This window comes from Spodoptera frugiperda, chromosome 9, assembly GCF_023101765.2.
Source record: "Spodoptera frugiperda isolate SF20-4 chromosome 9, AGI-APGP_CSIRO_Sfru_2.0, whole genome shotgun sequence".
NCBI classification, from domain to species: domain Eukaryota; kingdom Metazoa; phylum Arthropoda; class Insecta; order Lepidoptera; family Noctuidae; genus Spodoptera; species Spodoptera frugiperda.
Window position 1 is genome coordinate 3172092 of NC_064220.1, and position 21535 is coordinate 3193626.

General features: G+C 35.5%; 1 protein-coding gene across 2 annotated transcripts in view; it reads right to left on the bottom strand.

The window, feature by feature from the left end:
* Positions 1 to 767: 767 nt before the first annotated feature.
* LOC118271352 (leucine-rich repeat-containing protein 24) overlaps positions 768 to 21535 on the bottom strand; it is a 93944-nt gene continuing 73176 nt past the window's right edge. For both annotated transcript variants that reach the window (XM_035587425.2, XM_035587424.2), the window contains exon 2: positions 768 to 3549. In XM_035587425.2, the coding sequence (XP_035443318.2) occupies positions 1786 to 3528 (1743 nt within the window). In that variant the 5' untranslated portion in view covers positions 3529 to 3549 and the 3' untranslated portion in view covers positions 768 to 1785. The remainder of the gene's footprint in view (positions 3550 to 21535) is intronic.

Below are 21535 nucleotides of genomic sequence, written 5' to 3' on the forward strand. Positions count from 1 at the left end.
CCTAGTAACAGACTTCAAAGCCCGAGTGAATAGGTTGCTTATGGGCAGACGTGCTCCACCGTAGGCCGCATCATCACTTACCATCAGGCGAGATAGCGGCCAAACGTTCGGCCCAGTAAACATAAAAAAAAAAGACACATACAAGTCTTTTATTCAAATTGCGATTTGAGATGATTTTCACTAATGCAATCATTTTTGTTCAGGTTTTCATAACGAGAAGCTGGTACTGGGTACTTATTTCCTATTTTGAGTAAACTGAAATACTTACCAAGTAACAAACCCAGTATTTAACACTAACAGGAAACAAGAGAGTACAAAATAAAGAAAACTAAGGACAAGTTTGCACTTCTTTTATTATGTCATCACTCAGTTTTAAAGCAATGTATCCACGATCAAATCCTTACAAATACAAACTATTGTTAGGTATATAAACTTATAAGTAACTGTACAGTTTTGTATTGGTCACAGTTTTATGCATTGTGTTTTTTTTTTACTTTTTAATAGGTACTCACATCAATGCTCTGTCATCTTATATATGGTTTTACTCCCAGCCTCAAACGAAGAATGAAACTAGGCTATGAATTTGATGACGAAGAAACCAGCAAATTATTTTAGTGAAATTGTACCACCATAATAAAATATATCTGACCATTACTAAGAAAAACAATCACTTTATCAACGTATCAATAAAACAATTATTAATTATTATGTTAACAGCTTACTCACGTAACTGTTTATAAGGAGGAATTCGACTAGTTTTAACAACCAGTAGCGGCGTGACAATCGTCGCGTCGTGTGTCGCGGAATACTGCTCATGAATATGAGCCTCTAGTATAGCTTGAAACTAGTCGAGTTCCTCGTCAAACAGTTACATGAGTAAGCCGATAACATAATAACCAATCTTGTATGTCTCACAAAACTTATGATAAAAATAATGATTATAAAGTCACAATGCATAAAAGCTGTAAACTAAATAATTTTATAATTCGCAAAAAAATCCCATCACTATTCATCACCATATCTGATAGATTGTACAAGGATTGCAATAGACATAATAATTAAAATCATTCTAATTTTTTTACAGGGTATGCGCAAAATAGTGGTGGGATGAAAAATCATCATTGGCTCCAGACATGAACCAATTAACAGTTTAAGTCCGTAGTTACAAATGCCCATCATTGGTTTATAAACGACAACATTGGTCATAAAATGCAGTCAGTATAAATTTTTATCATCTACATTTATTTTAAACTTTGTAATAAATACTGTATCGTATACTATATATGTACATGATTTCAATGCAAATATTGGAATAAAATTGTCAAACTTATTCATATTTACAGCTATAAAATTGATATGTTAGACATTATCTTCTTTTTAAATGCTAAAAATTGAGTCTAGGCCAAAACTTAGGTCTCTTTTAAGAATTTTGTCTTATGCTAATAGAAAATACAGGGCAAATGGTTACTATAAAGATTGTGAGTTGAAAAACTTAATACAAAATTGTGTTTGTGTTTTTATAACAAAACTGTGACAATAAAAATGGTTAATAAATATCTAAAAGTCAATAAAGTAACTTAATTATTAACTGTCTATATCAATTTATTCTGGAAAGTTTGAAGTTTAATGCTGTTGTTGGTTTTGGTCAAACTTTAGTCTTTCTGAGATCCGTAATAAATGGGTATTACAATCGTTGAAAATAATGTTAGGAATGGCGAAATTAATTTGTTACCTATCATCAGATGTCATATGACATGTAACAGGTATGATAAAATCACTCAAAACTTACAAAGCTGTAAATTCAGTAGAAAAGGTTGACAATGGACCACTAATTGGATCTTTATCAATATTTTTATCACCATTAGCACCTGGAAGAGACCAGGTCGAACTACCAGCAGCTGTGATTCGCGGACCCATATTGTCATAAGCAGATTTTAAGAAACATGTTCTACTTCTCCTAGGTAAAGTGGCACCTCCTCCTAAGAGATCAGGATACTCATCATTGTGGCCAGATACTTGGACAGAAATGAATATATTACCATATGGGGCAGACAAAGCAAATTCTGCGGGAGGCGGGGGAAACGATCCAGGTGGGCCTTCTATTGTAATCTGCACTGGTTCCAAACACCGTGCATCATCAGACTCCATAGAAATGGATCTATCCAGCATTTCAAAACCATATGAAGATCCCAGGTCTCCACTAGTTCTGTCACAGCTCACTGCTAGAGATGTGTCTAATAATTTTTTTTCTTGGTCTGTAAAGCTTCTACTAGGTGGCACTCTCCGCCGTTTAGTTTTCCAACAGATACACGTTGTTATAAAGCCGGCGGTTGTCATAGCGAGCAATGATCCACCTATTAAAAAAAAGGCAGAATAATCAGGCGCAACTCTCGCTGTTGCTGTCCTGGCTTTGGGCAGAAAAAGTGTTAAATAAGCATTTGCTTCTCCTACAGGACTTTTAGCACTACATTTCCACTCTCCTGATAAGTCACTAGTCACATTCGTAATAGTCAAGTTAACCCACTGTGCACTCTTATTCAAGAAATCGTCGTTATACTCATCAAAATTATCTAATTGATACTTATTGATTATAATATCACTTTGTTTGTCCGTACTGTTGTTTATCTCTATATGATGAAATGACCAGGTCACGGTAGGTGTAGGGTCACCTCTAACAAAGCAACCGAATGATATTTCAGCTCCTGTCTCCGTCCTAATAACTGTTGGTGAAGATGTTGCATAAGGCGGGCATACAAAGTCATCTCTTTTTAGAAATCTCCATGACATTTCCTCTAGTTTTTCTGGGCCACCACACATGACTTCTTCGTTTCCTAGGTTACTATTGAGAAACCAATCATGGAATTCCCTTAACCGACAATCACAATACCAAGGATTATCGGATAGTGTAAGAGTTTTTAGTAACGGTAGATTGAAAGTATCTTGATGAAGGTATGTTAGTAAGTTTTGGTGTATATTGACGGTTTCTAGTGATTGAAGATTGACAAATGCAAATGGATGCACAGAACGAAGTTTACATCGTGTTATTTCTAATTTCCTTAGACTTTTCAACGGAGGGAATTGCTCTGCGACTAGAACGCTCAAAGGGTTACCGTTAAGGATCAGTACTCGTAAGCGCACAGCGCCTTTGAATGTGTTAGGTGATAGTTGGAGAAGTTGGTTCTGAGATAGATCTAATTCTATCAATATTCGCAGATCCTGGAATGCATTTGCATGTAAAGACTGTAAACTTGTTGAGCTGAGGTTCAATCGTTGAAGATTAAACAGTCCTATGTTTGTAAAAGCGTCTTCTTCTAATGTCATTAGTGGGTTTCCATGTAGATTTAGTACTTGAATGTCTGAAGCTAAGTTTGGGAGTTGTTTCAAGCCTGCTGAAACACAGGATGCTGTTTTCTTCCCTGAAGCCCACTTGCATGTGCACTCTGTCATGTCGTTGCAGCTCAGCCAATCGCTTCCAATTTGTACGAAGACAAGAATGAACGTCAAGTATCCGCTCCATGCTCGAATCATATCAGTCTACTTTTTGATTACCTGAAAAAAGAAAATATCTCAAATTATTATCGATCAGGGATAATGGAATTTTGTGATAACGTGGTGCTCTATGATCTAGAAGAAAAATATAATTTCGTGAAGATTTTTTTTTCATTGGATAGTTATAAAATTGGTATTGGGAGTAATATCAAATCATGTGAAGAGACGTACAGACGTTAAGACGCAAAATTGTTCAGTGATACCATAATAAACTAGGAAAAATAAATTCCTCCTAAAACCCATATAAAACATTAATCATTATGTTAAAACATTTCGCTATCAGATGTGGGAATCCTTTTACATTTTGACTCTAGATTGGAACTCGGTAAAGTTAGATTAGGGGAGGATTGGGCGGTTCAATGCGGGCGCTTACAAAATAGTGAATCCTCGGAATCTGATAAGGTGACTGGAACGCAAATTAGACATATTTATTTTATGGATCCATTTACTTTTATACAAATTGAGCTTTCTTTGTATTTTTTTCAACGTTTTTTGGCATTGATTTCGGATATGGGTAAGATGTTCATGTGAAATTAAGTGTTAGTATATTCACGCCACAAAAAAGTGTTGGGTAAAATTTATTAAAACCGCTTACAGTAACTGATTATGAGCTTAATATAAATCGCATATATAATTTGTCTGGCCATGACAATCGAAATCGCTCAATTTGTGCTAGAAAATCGCATAAAGGATGAAAACTTTAATTCAATAAGCAAAGATGAGACATTGATTGGTAAAAAAGTTAGTTTTTGGAACACGACAAAACTTTTCCTTTATATGAAACAACGGAAAGAATGATTATATGCCTAAAAGTTTCTATTTAATTTAAGATAATTACATACACCGTTAACTACAAAACATGGGTCGGAAGGGACCAAACACAATAATATGATAGCCCGATTAGGTGGTAAATAAGTATTTTGTTACTACAAATTTTAAATAATTAACTTTATACTAATTTAAACAGTTTTAGTGGAGGTATTATTAGGTTATATTTGGAATAGTATTTATAGGAAATCGTGTGTAGTAGGGTGGAGCGAAAAATATTTTTCTTAATTTGAAGTTTCCTGTGTTTTCAAACATTGACCCATAGTAATAAAAATGTTCATGCAAAATTACAGCTTTCTAACTCAATATCTTGAGGTGGCGCATTAGGTTTGAAATTTGAAAAAAATAACAAAAGTAGAGTTACACACAAATATTTATTTCTAACTATATTACCATATATTTAAATGAATTTAAACTTTAAACCACTAGAATAATAAAATACTATATGAAATTACCATAAAAATAAAATTTTGATGTCCAGTATCAGAGGTTCCAGTTTCATCATTTTGGCAAAAATACTGAGATTTAGTGTCAAAAATAAGTATTTCTTGCCTGGATTTTATTTTATTACGGATGAAACCATTTCTATCATCGGGTCCACAAACAGATGCCGAAGCCTCCGTTATACGTTTGACACACCTTTCTACTGCTTGAGTAGACTTGACTAATTATTATGATTTGATAGAATTGGCGAAAAAAAGATAACAGAACCTCCTGTAACAATGAAATACAGCGACTCGGAAATCACTACAATGATTGCAGTTAGAGGTAAATTGTTTGAAATTGAGAAGTATCCTTGCCACACTCAAGCAGTAGAAAGGTGTGTCAAACGTATAGCAGAGGCTTCGGCATCTGTTTGTGGACCCGTTATATTTTGCATCATATTATCGCTTCTTAATTTCATGACATCGCAATGATTGAGTTGTCATCTTATCTACAGAACCAATGTACATTTTGCGCTCATTTCATTGACCTTTTAAGAAGTTTTCCTCAGCAGCAGGTGCTTTAGTCACACATTTGCATACTTCTCGGGATAAATATTTACGTGGTGCGATATAAAAAAATATTTGTAGAATATCTGCTTATTGGCGTCATTGCGTAACATTTCACATATTTGTACTTTTGAAAGTACAAAATAGACAACCTAGACACGACTTGTTGATGGATAATAGAGATAGATGCCTTATTTTATATCGCTTTACTATCGAAAGTCTAAGTCAAAATTATTTATTATAAATAGACCGGGAAGGCACTTTTGAACGTCAAAGCAAATATTACAATGTAAAGAAAACAAAATGTCTATCTGTCTGTCGGTCAGTCCTCTAGTTGCTCTATTTGGTCGTTCCAAAGTGTAGATTCGTATGGAGAAGAACGAGCAAGAAACTCCATAGGTCTTTTTCAATCAGGTTCTTAATACAATACTTGGTTAAAAGCAATCATTTCACATATTTCTTCTAAGGATCCTTTCCATCATTCAACTCTAACATATTGTTTTTTATCTATAAGTAGTGTTTTATCACGTCACAATATGTAGGTAACATAAATTATCATTTAATTTGATTGGATCGCCAAGTAAAGGACATCGCAAGTATTTACCCGTTTTAGGCATTTTTTAATAAAATTTACTTAACTTTGGCACTATTTTACAACTATATATTAAAGTTTTATAAGATAATACTGTATTTGCATACGAGATAACACTTAGTTGAAGTTAAAAACAGTAAATTTGTAAGCATAGCATATAAGCACAACTCTTTTTTGTGGGTGGTCTTATAAGTAAAAATATGATTTTTTTAGAAACTATTTCCTCGATGCGCCACCTGAAGATAATGTCGTAGAGCTTTGATTTTTTGCATGAACAAAGCTTTTACATATGGTCACCAATTAATAATACAGGACAAAAGAAAAGAGAAAAAAATTTTTTTTTGGTATGTTTCACTCCACCCTAGTGTATAGGTATCATATTTATTAGTGTTCGTTAGGTCTTGATATAAAACTTATTTTAGCCACTACCAGCCAGCATTATCAACAAACATACACACACCATGGAAGTTACCAGTTAAGAGCCATTTCTGAATATGTAAATATCCAGGATTTTTACAGTAGAGGTTTTTTTTTATAATATAAGTCGGTAAACGAGTAGACAAATCACCTGATGGTAAGCAATCGCCACCGCTGATTGACACCCGAAACACCAGAAACGTTACAAGTGCTTGCCGGCCTTTTAGGGGTTAGGAATTTAAGGGTTGTAGGGGAAGATTGGAGGGAGTAATTGAGCCTCCGGTACCCTTAATTCTTACATAACAAAACAACGCAAGCGTTGTTTCACGTCGGTTTTCTGTAAGTCCGTGGTATCACTCCGGTCGAGCCGGTCCATGCGTGCCGAAGCATGGCTCTTTCACACTTTTTCACAGGTTTAATCACCCTCCCCAAAATTCTATGTATTGAACATAGGTTTGTGAAATTGAATCTTGGATCTATTTTTTTAATATCAGTAGGACTAGTAGGATTGTATTCCCATTTTGTAGACGGGTGTCACAGCTTAGACAAAACACGTCCAGATCTGAACCCTACTCCATTATTCCTTACATTACGAACAGAGGGTATCAAACGGTTGTACTAATTAATATTGGTTAGGTACTTAACCTTAGTATCGATGCCTATCTGTTCTCTACGTAGTTTATGAAGAGTTTAGTTAATTAAACTAAGTTTAGTATACACCATGCCATCATTAGGTGTTGAAACATGAGAGTTAATAACATAGCGATAACTAACTAGTTATTACTGAATGTCTCTGCCTACACTTTAGTTAGATAAATGGGTATTGTTACGGTTCATTTACTCTTACTATTATTGTAAAGACGTTGTCCTGTCTACACGTTAATTTGAAAATTTTATTCTTTTTTTAATAAGCTAAAACATTCTGGACCTTTTTGATGAAAATTATTATTCAAATGTTATGACAATATCTAACGTCATTAATATTTGACACTGCGATCGTAGCGCCGTCCGTCGGATCCGATGTAAAATATTCCAAAATCAACAACTACTAATAAATTAAAAATTAATTAAAAAAACATTGTCCAGCGGACTAAATTGTGAATCTAAACCATTCTCAGATCCCCTTGAACACACACAAAAAATTTCATCAAAATCAGTCCAGTCGTTTAAGAGAAGTTCAGTGACATACAAACATACAGAAGAATTATATATATATAGATGTGAAAGTGAGTTTGTTTGTCTTTCACGTTATAGAGGAAGCCTTATTATGATATGAATTTTATGTCTGTAGTTGTGGCTGAAGAGTAAAAAAAAAGTACTAAATATTTTTTTAACCTCAAGACTGTAATAAAGTCTATAGCCATAATATCGCGTCTTTTTTCTTTGTTCCTACACTTAAGTTGGGGGATTAAAGGCGTGATAATATCATGTGCGCCTTTATACAACTCACATGGTGCGCAAACTGACACTAGTAGTAGGTGCTGCTGGCCTACCTCTACCTATTATTTGTTTAATTAACAATTAATTATTTTTCATTATTGAAACATTGTAATCATCGTATTTAATATACCATTATTTATTAAACCTTGCGTATGTCCTCGCGGACACATCAAGTTAAGTGGTATATATATCTATGCCAAAAAACAATGGTATAAATGTCTTGAGACTCTTGAGTCGTAACCACTAAATGTTTCTCCGCATTACGCCTCCGACTTATTGGCTAATGTCGGCTTAGGCAGACATAGGTCAAGATGCTCAATCGAGGTATCCCATTACCTACACTGTTTTCGTTGGCACCGGTCGGCTTATGCCTCCTAATACGATTGCGGGGTTAAAACGTGTCACGTGGCATTTTCAATGTTTTGTTAACTAATCTTTGTCGAATTAATTGTTATTTTCGCGCCTCCTTGCCTAAGTCTTAGTACTGGTAAATACTATTAAATATACTTATCTTGCCTAATCCTTGTGACTATGTACGCATTGAGGGTTTCTTAGCTATGTACAAATGAAGAGGCGTTTCGTAGTTAAGTCTTTGACTGCCAATAGAAAACTGTTGAACGCAAATCCTCCGCTAACGTCGGTCACCGGTGACCACTAGGGCGTTCGATGTGTTAAAAGACTGTTTGTTTTTAGTATCTAAGTAAGTGTGAATCTGAACCGGAGCTGCGGACGACTACCTAGCGGGTTTACAGATACTTTTTAACTCGAGTTTTTTAGTCAGTATGAGTCTGACACTCTCTGTCGCTTCGCCCAAAACAGAAGACCACATTAGATGATTATGATGATACCCTTAAAAAAAAGTGTGAATAGATACAAAATATGTCTAAAGCACTCCCACTCTTTATGAACAACTAGCTATTCATGAAGATATTTGAAATTATATGTTTGCACATGAGTTGTTTAATTTAATTGTTGTGTACTTCAAAGTAATCACGTACTCAATTAAAAGTTTCAGAGTAAAATTTGTGTGCTAACAATTTAAACTTACAAGAATACATTTAATATCATGTTATTACCAACCGCTTTGTTCATATAAAATTTTGTTTTCTTTGGTAAAAGATTTCTCTTGTGTATAATAAAACTATGGTTGTATATATTATATATTTATGGATTTTATTCCCGACTAGCTTTTGCCCGCGACTTCGTTCGCGTAGAATAGTGACTTCCGGCAAATTTTTGGTTTTAACAACATAGTTCCCGATCTCGCGGGATCTCTTCAAAAATGAGATGTGGAAGATATTCCAGGGAACTCTTCAAAAATCAACATAATGAGCTCTGCGTTTGAATTTAATAGATGTATACTCACTTAGGGCATTGAAAAAATAGTTTAAAAACGGACTTAAACTAACTTAAAACTAAAGAAAGCTACGAATTACGAATTTATAACAATTAAAAAAGAAACTATATTACAACCTATCCTCTATGCTATAATAACCAAGCTTAAACTAAATAATTTAAAAGAAACGACTTAAATCTAATCTAATTAATTTATAAATTAGACTTACAATTTTATTAAAAAAACTAACTACAGTAACTACTAATAATCGATATCAAACTAAACCTACGTTAAATAGTTTAACCAGAAATCCAGGAAAACCCAACAAATAAACTTATTAATTGACAAATACAACGAAACCAATTTAGAATATACGAAACAGCAGGACCACTACAGACAAATAATCATACGACTGATAATACACTTTTTCTACGATAGTACCGAAGCGCTCGGCCGATACCCAACCAAATGAATGTAACGAAACCATAGCGCGATCTATTTCGATCCCAACGCCATCTATCGAGGATAAAGACAACTTGGATTATTTATTTATACTCCGTTCGGGCATTTTCTTTGTACTAAAAGTTTAATTATATTGATATTATTTTTTTCATACCTTTTTACTATTTATTTACTTTTTTCGATGAATTAAAACAATAACATGAACCGAAGTCATGTAACGATCGACATAGAATTATCTATACTCCGTTAGAGCATTTTCTTTGTACTAAATGTTTTATTATATTGATATTATTTTTTTCATACCTTTTTACTATTTATTTACTTTTTTTCGATAAATTAAAACAATAACATGAACCGAAGTCGTGTAACGATCGACATAGAATTATTTATAAATAATTTATTTCTTATTTTTATTTTTTGATTTTTGAAATAAAAATATATCTATGTCCTTTCTAAGGTTCTAAACTATATCTGTACCAAATTTCAACCAAATCCGTCAAATAGTTGCGGAGATTAATGGTATAAGCATAGAATGTTCGACGTGATTCTTTAATTTGACATAACTTTTTTATTTATGAACCGATTGACATGAAACAAACACTAAATGTAAATTTAAGCATCCCACAATATATTCGTGAAAACCGCATCCAACTCGGATCAGCCGTTTCTGAGATTAGCGCGCACAGACGAACAGACAAACAGACAAACAGACAAACAGACAAACAGACAAAAAAAGTTAATTACATTTTTGGGTTCGACATCGACATAACAATAACCCCTGCTATTTTTTTTATTTTTATTTTCAATGTACAGACAGCACTTTTCTACGATTTTATTATATGTATAGATTGATGTAAATGGGTTCTGCGAAGGTCCTTTCCATTCATCTAGGCTAATAAATAAATAGTTTTATTTGTCTGTCTGTTTGTTCTGTAATCTCTAGAATGGCGGGACTTATTTTGACGGAACTTTTATTGATAGGTAGCTGATGTACTAGAAATAACTTAGGCTACTTATATTTCTGACTTATGAAGTTGCACAAAAATCGCATTATTTTGTTTTGAAATTATTTTTAGTCACAAAGATTGCAGTCTACGCGAGCGAAGCTGCGGACATCAGCTGGTCTTAAATATAAGTAGTTTCTGCTACTACTACATTTGTTGTGATTAGCAATATAATTAAATTGTGAGTACTACGGTGTTTATTGTGTGAATGTGGGCACTCTGCTTAGTTGTTAGAAAAATATATGTCTACTACTTGAGTTCTATGTTGTGTCTACAATTAATACAGCTACTGTACGTTCATCGATATTAAGAAGTATTTTATTTAAACTAGTGGTCGCCTAGTGGTCGAAATTCAACCATATACGATTTAATTTACAATACTACTTAACATACGTTCAAGGATAATTTTTATTTAACCCAAACTCAAACAAACTCTTTTATAAAACTCTATTCATATGAGACGTGAGAATATCATCGCAATGTCTATCGATTTTGACGTTTTGTCAAATACGATCAGATACTATGCATGTGTGTGTAATGTTTTATTTATTGATTTAATGTACTTTATAAACATTATTTTTGAAAAATATTAGCGTACTGCGCTTCTCCTACACATAAAATATAAGTGTACCAAATTTTATGCTCCTACGTCCGCGCAATTTTCGTAAAAAGCGGTCCAAAGTTTTTGCATCACGTATTAATATATAGATTCCAACAACATTGATAGAACATTTTTTCAGTTTTTACAAAACTAAGACTACAGAATGTACAAGAAATTGATGAAAGAATCAACATCTGTCAGCGTGGTCGTGGTGGAAATTTGTCAGATATCATTTTTCATTCATAATTGCCAAACTTTTCTCTTTTTAATAGAATAAAAATTTTATTCATTTTCCACTAAATTCTTTGTTTTATTTTGTTTTAATAAACAAAGTTCTTGTTGAAAAACCCTTTAGTTTATACTTCTAATATATCGATAGAACATTATTTCAATTTTTATAAAACTAAGACGACAGAATATTCAAGAAATGCTTCCTATGGCAATAGGGCTTAAGTGTGGCGATACCCAACCATGGTTCGGATAAGCCGTGTTTTGCGGTGCACCAGTGCCGACGTTAGGGATGGCCAACTAATTGGGACTTTGATCCGACTCTCATAATGTATTCTGAGATATTAACCCGCGTCCGGCGCCTTCATTCTGGCTTCCCAGTTCCGCTCAGTTAATTGGGTTAGTAATTAAGATATTGGATATAATGCAAATAAATATAATAGGCCTGTAAATTGATTACGAATGCAGAATAAATGAGAAACTGATAGTTATCTATTAATATTTATTATTAACTTAATTTATTAACAATTAATGAATGACTATCAGTTTATTGTACGAAAACTTACGATATTTTAACTTAAGTATGATATTTTTTTACAATTTTTTGTATTTGTATGGGACTTATAACAGGTGCAAAATGAATGCTATGTTATAGTGGTTTTTTTTGGTGTGGAAGTGCCATGCTTTGGCACGAATGGGCCGGCTCGACCGGAGTGATACCACGGCCTCACAGAAAACCGACGTGAAACAACGCTTGCGTTGTGTTTCGTTGTGTGCGTGAGGTTATCGCATGCCCAATCACCCCTCTTCCCAATCTTTCCAATCCCTAATTCTCTAATAACCCTTAAATTCCTGACCGACATCGCACTTGTAACGTCTCTTATGTTTCGGGTGTCCATGAGCGGCGGCGATTGCTTACCATCAGGTGATCTCTCTGCTCGTACACTATAAAAAATAAGATTTAAATATAACAATTTTAAATGACCATCCTTATCACATTAACCACACGACGTCCATTGCGGATCATAGACCTCCGCCAATGATTTCTATATACTAATTATTTCATGATATAATAAACAAAAAACTCAGTACTAGTGCAGAAAAACTAATTCTATTATGTAAACGCCACTTTTGTCCACCTATTTAGCATAAAGGTGTCGGTGCACGCTAAACCAAGCCAGGCCAAAAGTTGGTATCAACCCTAACTATAAGTACCTAAATTATAGGGGTATGTTACGTCCACCTCCCCCTAAACAAATTTGGTTAGCGCTGACGTTAAACTGGAAATTTTGCTAAAACTGAATTTAACTCAATAATGAAGTATGAACTCTAGTGGCTAAAAACTAAACTAGTTTATTGTTTAGTCTAGACTCACTATGAATATTTAATATTTACTGCAAATTAGATATTATTAATTGAGTACCTACGTTTCTGTTGTAAAATTTAATGAAACGCGTTTAATATTCATGTGTGTGTTCAATTGTGGAATGGTAAATTAAAAGGTGATTACAAAGATTACAAGTTATGTGCCTCACTTGGTTTAAACAAAGAGAATTGTTATCTTTCTTAAGATATTACATCGTTTAAAATCAAAATGAAGAGTCTAGTTAGTGATAGTGAATTCTTGACTGCATATGACCGAGAATTCAAAAAAAATGAGGTTTCAAACACGAACCAAACAGTAAATATCCGTCACTAGAGATATAACTTTTACAAAAACTCCATACAAAATACATACATACATAACCTCACGCCTGTCTCCCATGGAGTTAGGCAGAGACAATGGAACGCCAATTGCCACGGTTCTTACACACTTCTTTCGCTTCATTAACAGTCATCTGTCTTTTTATGCATGCTCGTCGGTTAAAGGTACTTTTAATTTGGCCCTTTTTTAATATATCGCCAATCTGGTCGCTATATGTCCGTCTGGGGCGCCCTCTACCGACGGTCCCACTCATATTCGCCTTGTATATTTCTTTCGTAAATCTGCTTTCATCCATCCTTTCTTTTCTATACGATATATACAAAATATACCGGCCATTAAACATCTATCTATCATGGTATACACCCCATTCCTGCCCCATCGCCTTCACGTCTCGCTGGTACATTGCACAGTGTGACTACGGTATCTATCGATATTCCCAGGACATTACGCACGTCCAACTTTATTGTGAACGTGTGGATTTCTTCACGTTTGCCTACGTTTTATTGGTTCATAGTCTGGAGCTGGCTGCTGTACTGAAGGGAGATTAGAGGGTAATTTGAAAAATACTTGCATTCTCTTCAACTGTGCCATTCAAACTAAAAGCTTTTCGTCTACGCTACGATACGATGTAGTCGAAACAATAAAATCTTACTTTCGCATTTTGCCTTTTAAGATTAAAATAAAATATATTTTTATACTTTCTTTGGTGGGTATATCAGTCGCAATCGTTATTGCTGATTACTAAGTGTTGATTTCAATACCATATACCTTTTACATATAGATACTAATACATCTTTATACATATATTAGTACCTGACTGTCTCGTTAGTCGAGTGGTCACCAGTGCGACTGTCGGGCAAAGTATTACTGGGCTTTTTCGGTTTCTCGAAAAAAATTCAGTAGTAGCACGGAGTCTGAAATTGTGTCCAGTATATGGCAATAGGCTCACCCCCTATTACATGGGACTTAAAACACAAATGGTGAAAAGTTGGTGTACATTGAACAATAGAATTGCGCGCCGTAATGTGCACTTCTGCCTACCCCTTCCGGGTCAAAGGCGTGACATATTATATCATATTAGTACCTACCTATATGTAGTATGTAGATTAAGGATCCGTATATCATAAGTATTCTGCTCTGAACAGTCTCATGACTGTCTAAATATCTACAAGACATTATAATCTACATTAAATTTCGTAAACAAAAACGAGGACTGATGGAAGATTATACAATCATTTCGCTCGAAAAAACGATACCCGAGCGAGGATTAAAATGGATCAATGCTGTCGCTTGTCCTCAACTCATGAAATCCTTCCCCGCTTCCACACATCTCCGGTAATTGTCATGTAATTTACCGGAGAGCTCAGATGACAATCCCTTTATCAAAGAACAGATCTGGACAATGACAGCTATTTACAAATTGTGTCACATTTTTTGTACTTGCGTTGGATTTTCGGCTTGTTTCCTTATTTACTGTACGAGTATGTACAGACATACAGTACATAACAATGTATGTTCGTTGTTGAGTAACTTTTTGTTAGGAATATTACTGTTAGTGTTGCCCAGCAAGAGTCTTGCAAGTCTCGCATTTACCAAATTAACCAACTTAATTTTTTATACGATTATGATTTAACTGTAGTATTAACTGTATTGTGCAGATTTAACTATACAGTTATATTGTAAGGCGTGGCCGCTATTAAACAACCTCAAAGTATAGTATACTAGCTATTCTGTTTCGTCATTGTAAGATCAAAAGCACCTAGCATATAAAAAATAGCATTAGCCTAATGCTATTTTTTACTATAATAAGTATTTGGGAGACTAGCAAGAGGGGTAGTTAATACAGTTAAATCATAATCGTATGAAAAATTTAAGTTGGCTAATTGGTAAATGCGAGACTTGCAAGACTCTTGCTGGGCAACACTAATTACTGTCATCGTATTATATAAATGGTTTATAAATCCTTTATATTGATTATCTGCAAATTAATTGACATTAAATAAAATATTTCAATATACCTAGATAATAATTAGCTACTGGGAAAAATGAAATGGGTTTATGTTTAAAACATGTTTATGTTATAAGAGTTGGAAATAAATAAATAAACATTAATAAAATTTAAAAAAATATCAACTAAAGAATCGTTGCTATTTATATTTTTTTTATCTTCATTACTTTAATTCATTCAATTCCATCGTATCCCCACATCAAACACTGATACATCAGCTTGCAGTCAGATTATTTTACTTACGTATGTATTACCTACAAAAGAAAGAAGCACATGGCTCGCTCACATAATTATAACGATAGATAGGTAATTATAGACGACGTGGCTAACAAGATTGGCGACGTCGTTAATTTCACCCCTAATGACATTACCGTCGCATCCTACGTAACGTTTATAGGGGTTTTATTATGACACCCAGCGAAGAACGATTTATGTTATGTATCGCCGTGTTTACCGGTTATGTAATTGTACCTACATAATATACATGTTACATAATACATGGCGACTACTACATGAGAATCTACTTCATTCTAATTTCATTTGCACTGTTTTCCTCAATACAATTAGGTCGGGATTCCATTTTTCTGGAATTCTTTTTTTTTAAGGAATAAGCCGGTAAACGAGCAGACTGATCACCTGCGGGTAAGCAACCGCCATCGCCCATGGGTACTTGATACACCGTTAGAGGCGTTACAAGTGCATTGCCGACGTCTAGGGGGCTAGGAATTTAAGAGTTGTTGGATAATCGGGGATTGGGAAGGGCCTCCGGTAACCTCACAAACACAACCAAAGCGTTGTTTCACGTCGGTTTTCTGTGAGGCCGTGGTATCACTCCAGTTGAGCCAGCCCATGTGTGCCGAAGCATGGCTCTCTCACGATTCGTCTCGTAAATGTGTGTATTAAACTCAAATTCCAGTAATATGTACCAGGGAGAGTTTATATAATACTTAACAATTCTAACTTTATAATAATTAAAATATTTCTTCGAACGAGTGGTATCAATCTATCAATTAGTGATGTTGGCGAATATGATCAAAGGTTACAAATGTAACCTAGCAGAACGTAACTTTATGTATCTTTGGCACAACACCGCAATTTTTTGAGAAATTTACAACGACAACAAAGAATATACTTTTTCGGATATAAGAACAAACACTTTTAAAACAAGATAAAAGCTATCACACGGAACAAGGAAAAAGAAATAGACGAAAAATTAAGTACAAATTCGGCAAAAAATGTCCGAAACAGCATTCTTATCACGCTCAAGCCAGTGCAGTGCAGTTGGTCGTTCTAACACAATATCCCACCCAAAACATAAATGTGAAAGGCTGCCAAGTTCGATAATATTGGAATGCTTCGCCTATAAAAGAAGTGAGATCTAAATATGTACCAAGTTCCATACACAGACCTCAGTTAAAAATGATATAACAAGTTGGCAAGTTTTCACACACTTTGTTATAAACCTACTAAACGCAATGAGTCAAGTATATAATTTTCTATTAAAACTTGCCAAGTTATATCATTTTTAACTGAGGTTTGTGTATGGAACTTGGTACTTATTTAGATCTCACTTCTTTTATAGGCGAAGCATTCCAATATTATCGAACTTGGCAGCCTTTCACATTTATGTTTTGGGTGGGATTTCATTTATTTTTGTTAAGTTTTATTTTTATTTTTTCTTATTTTACTTTACTTTGACTAAATACAAAACTTCGTAACGAATTTTAGGTCGGTACGACCATTGGAAGATATAGATAATTTTTTTGTTTTAGTTCCTTAGGGGTATGAATTTACACCTTCATTATTTTTAAAACCGACTCACACTTGGCCATTTTCAGATTTTTTCCTTTACCTTGACCCAAAGACCTACCTCCATGCCAAATTTCAAGTCAATACGACCATTGGAAGTGGTCTAGGTTTTTGATGAGTGAGTCAGTCAGTGAGTGTATAGTAAAAATAGCGATTTTCTGACGTCAATATCTCAACACCTACAATAGGTACATTAATGAAATTTTGTATTTTAGATAAGTAAGTAGATCTCAACAGATACTAGAAATTTCATATGCGTAGATAAAATAGATTTTGAGTTATAGGTGGGTCGAACTTGGCCCGAAATGGTTCGTGTAATATAACCCACGGCCGGTGTGTCGGTTTTTTTGCTCGAACTTGGCGGACACACTGCCGTGTGTCTAGATTAATGGGCGCGTCCCGTGCCCTGGCCAGGTGCCAACGGCGCATCGCCATGATTTAATTTCAGGCTACTGATGGAAGCAGACGGTAATATTGAATTAAACGACCGCAACTTCACTCAATGTTCAGTTTTTGCTGCGACTTTTAAAAGGTGCAGATTGTCAAAGTCAAAGTTAAAGTCGAAAATTATTTATTTCGAATAGACCGGGAACGTACTTTTGATCGTCAAGGTAACTATTATAATATTAAAATAAGATATGTCTGTCTGTCGGTCCTCTAGTGAAGCTATTTGCTCGTCCCAAAGTGTAGATTGCTATGGAGAAGAACGAGGAAAAAACTCCATGTGTTACTCTTTTTTAATCAGGTTCACAATACAATTCTTAGTTACATTGTTTCGTTGGTTCAATTATGTAAGAACAATGTAACATTGTTTTATAGTTCTATATTGTAATATTTCGTCCTCCATCATCGTTCATAAGTCGTAAACAACTAACTAGTTTTTTCGAATTACATTTACTGTACATCTGTTTGGGAATCGGAGCCCTAACACGCTGTACATCAGTCAGATATCCAGACATAGAACTAAAAGAGAACTATACTCCTATTTTATGTCCATTGTCCAAGTCCATGTATTTTATTTCAAAGTAAAGGAGACTGGATTATGTTACTCCAAGTAACTAGAGGTGCGACGTAATATTTCCTACTTCTCTTCCTCAGAAAAATGTTACCTCCTTAGTGCCTCTGGTTACAATGAAACTGAGCAGAAAAGGTACCGACTGCGTTATGTCAACGTTTCAAATTGAAGCTATAAATTCTATCTTATTTACTTTCTGTGAGGTCTCAAAATTCAATGGAAACTTCGATTTCAAAATTTTCATCCATGACAGTTTAAAGAACCCATTTTAGGTAAGTATATGAGAATATATTGAGATGTAAAATGATCCAATTTAGACAAAATGCGAAAATAAAGTACTTATCTCATTAATTACATGGCCAAGAATGGTTTTCTAATCAATGTTTAAAGTCATCCAAAATTTTGGTATGGTTATTCAGTACCCAATAATGACTATGAGTTGTGTTTTGTTGTGTGAGTAAGGTTACCGGAGGCCCAATTAACCCCCTTCCCAATCATATCCCAATCCCCGATTCCCTAACAACCCTTAAATTCCTGACCCCCATAGGCTGGCCACACACTTTTAACGCCTCTGGTGTTTCGAGTGTGCACTTACCATCAGATGATCCGTTTGCTCGTTTACCGACTTATATCATAAAAAAGTGTAACTTTGTGCCAGATCTTTGGCAATAACCTCTTTAACAATTAATGTTTTTAGAAATCGAATAATATTTAGATTCAAAAATATTTTCTAAACAGATACTTATGTATTCATTCCAGCATTGTCTTCCAGAGAGCTGACCATTCAGAAAACAAATAAAACTACAATGAATGCGAGACTGTCGAGTCAAAATATTATTTTGCTTTATAAAGTGCCCGACCGAATAGTTCTAAATTCTACTTTTCACCAACATTTCGTAGGTCAGTTGCCTTGAAAGCATCAAGTCTGGCAACTTTAGTATATTTTAGCATATTCCGCGGTACTAAACAAAACTAATAACGTCGTCAAACGTCGGGACGAGAATATTGTTTACATAATTTGTATGCAACGCAATTTCCCCGCTGATGTGGGGATAAATGTTATAGTCCACTTCACGTCTTAAGTGTTTAACTTTAGAACCAGTACCGTCTAACAAGATTCTTAAATATTTAGGAGCTTCCATTGTGCTACTTAAGCGTGGTATAGCTTCAATAACTCTAGATCTAGGTACACGATACCTGTTCTTGATAGGTTTAGGTTTTGATCAGGTTTGCATTGATCAGAAACAAAAATTAAATCCACGATTCTCACACTAAATAAGTCTTTTTTTGTATGAAATAGGGCGCAAACGAGCAGACAGGTCACCTGATGGTAAGCGATCAGCGCCGCCCATAGACACCCGCAACATCAGAAGAGTCACAGGTGCGTTAAAACACGTATACCTAACACGTTAGAAAACGTTTGTGGCGACACATTGACAAGTGACAAGTGACAGATGACAGAAGTCGCACATAGACTATCGACGAGCAAATCAACGGATGACGTCACAAATATCCTGCATCGCACATACGAAGTTTACATGCGAATTAACACGGATAGAAAATCCCAACGAACAACAGTTGGGCAGAAAGCCCGCCAGGCTGAACACCTCGCCTGGTCGGAGGATCCTCCTTTTCTTAGGGAACTTTACTCTCTGTCCCCTAAACTGGTGACCCCGACGTGATTGAAACCAACCTTCACGGAGCAGATCAGCACCGTCATCCTCATCGCCATCTCCCTCACCCATCACTTCTCCGCTGAGCGGTAATCAAGTCGCAGCCAACCAGCATCCTCGGCCTCACCAGGGACCACCACATGCTACATCGAAGATATGCAGCCTGGTTCTTCCCTACGGCCTCAGCAGCGTCTAGGCACAGCATTCTCTGCACACGGTCTGAGGACGTCTTGCTCCCGTCAACGCAGACGCCAGCCACTACGCACCTACCCTTGCAGCATCAATTCCCCGACTCACCGTGGGACACTGCGAGCTTCACTACTCCGACTCACTGGAGTATCACCCTGCACCGCTCACCCGACTCACTGGGCATTCAGCGGCACAGTTCCGACTCACTGGAACTAAGGGACATTCTACACTGGCTCTGGCACCGCTCATCTCAAGCATCGACAGCCGTCTCAACAGGATCGACCTCCGGTCTTGGGGGGGAGTGATGTGGCGACACATTGACAAGTGACAAGTGACAGATGACAGAAGTCGCACATAGACTATCGACGAGCAAATCAACGGATGACGTCACAAATATCCTGCATCGCACATACGAAGTTTACATGCGAATTAACACGGATAGAAAATCCCAACGAACAACAGTTGGGCAGAAAGCCCGCCAGGCTGAACACCTCGCCTGGTCGGAGGATCCTCCTTTTCTTAGGGAACTTTTCTCTCTGTCCCCTAAACGTTCATCAGTCGAATAAAAAACGTACTACACCCTGCTTCGCAATCGTATTTTTCTTTTTGTATTTTCAAACCTTTATACAGACTGTATCCTACTACTATTATAAAGGCGAAAGTTTGTATGGATGTATGGATGTTTGTTACTCTTTCACGTAAAAACTACTGAATGGATTTGAATGAAACTTTACCACAATATAGTTTATACATCAGAATAACACATAGGCTACAATTTATAATGATTTTATGTAGTTTTGGTCCTAATATAACGATACGTGTCAATTAAGCCAGAAAAAAATCTTCCATCTGAGAGCTATCTTGGCGTGCGCTGCTTATACCCATGGAGTTACAAAAGGAAGATGTACCGCAGGATTGTTTGTCTTAAGTAGATCTAAATAAAAGTCCGCGACAGCATATACCTATCTATCTTTTATGTGCAAGCCAGTACAAACAAAATTGTGAACCATAAATCTAATTAAACTTGGTACTATTTTACACATTTTAATTATCAAACTCTTATCAAAATGAATACATTTTTCGGATTAAGTATTTAATGTCGATGCCGATGTGGCAGACCAAATTCTACGCGAGCGAAGCCGCGGGCAAAAGCTAGTTTAGTATATAAAACTTTCTTCACTATTGGTACATTCAACGTTTTCATTTAAACGTCCATGGTAAACTGGCGCCCACGTTATCACTCCAATATAAGTTAAGTAAGTAAAGTATTTTTTTTTAGGGAGAAAAATCATATCATCCAATGACTTCTCCAGCCTTGGGCGAGGCGAGAGAAGTGTTAAGCCATTAAAGTTGTTCGCTCTTGAGCACTCAGATTGTCGCCTTTAGATGTAGAATGTACCAGGCTGAAGCTTAGTCCATAACATACATGTTGTAATGTTAGGAGGCTGTCCTGCCGGCGGACGCACAAGTCGGACACGGTAAGTTACCGTCCGACACTGAGATAAATCGACTGCGGTCTTAGAAATGGAGTGCACGCTCTGAGGAATCTATTATTTATCTATTTGTAACGTGAAATGCACTGGCCGGACGTGCTCTTATTGAATAAGCGTGTAATCGAGTTTTGGACAATCATTGTACAGCGGGTTTTAAATCAAATATAGTAATATTACTGCTGTCTTATTTTCTC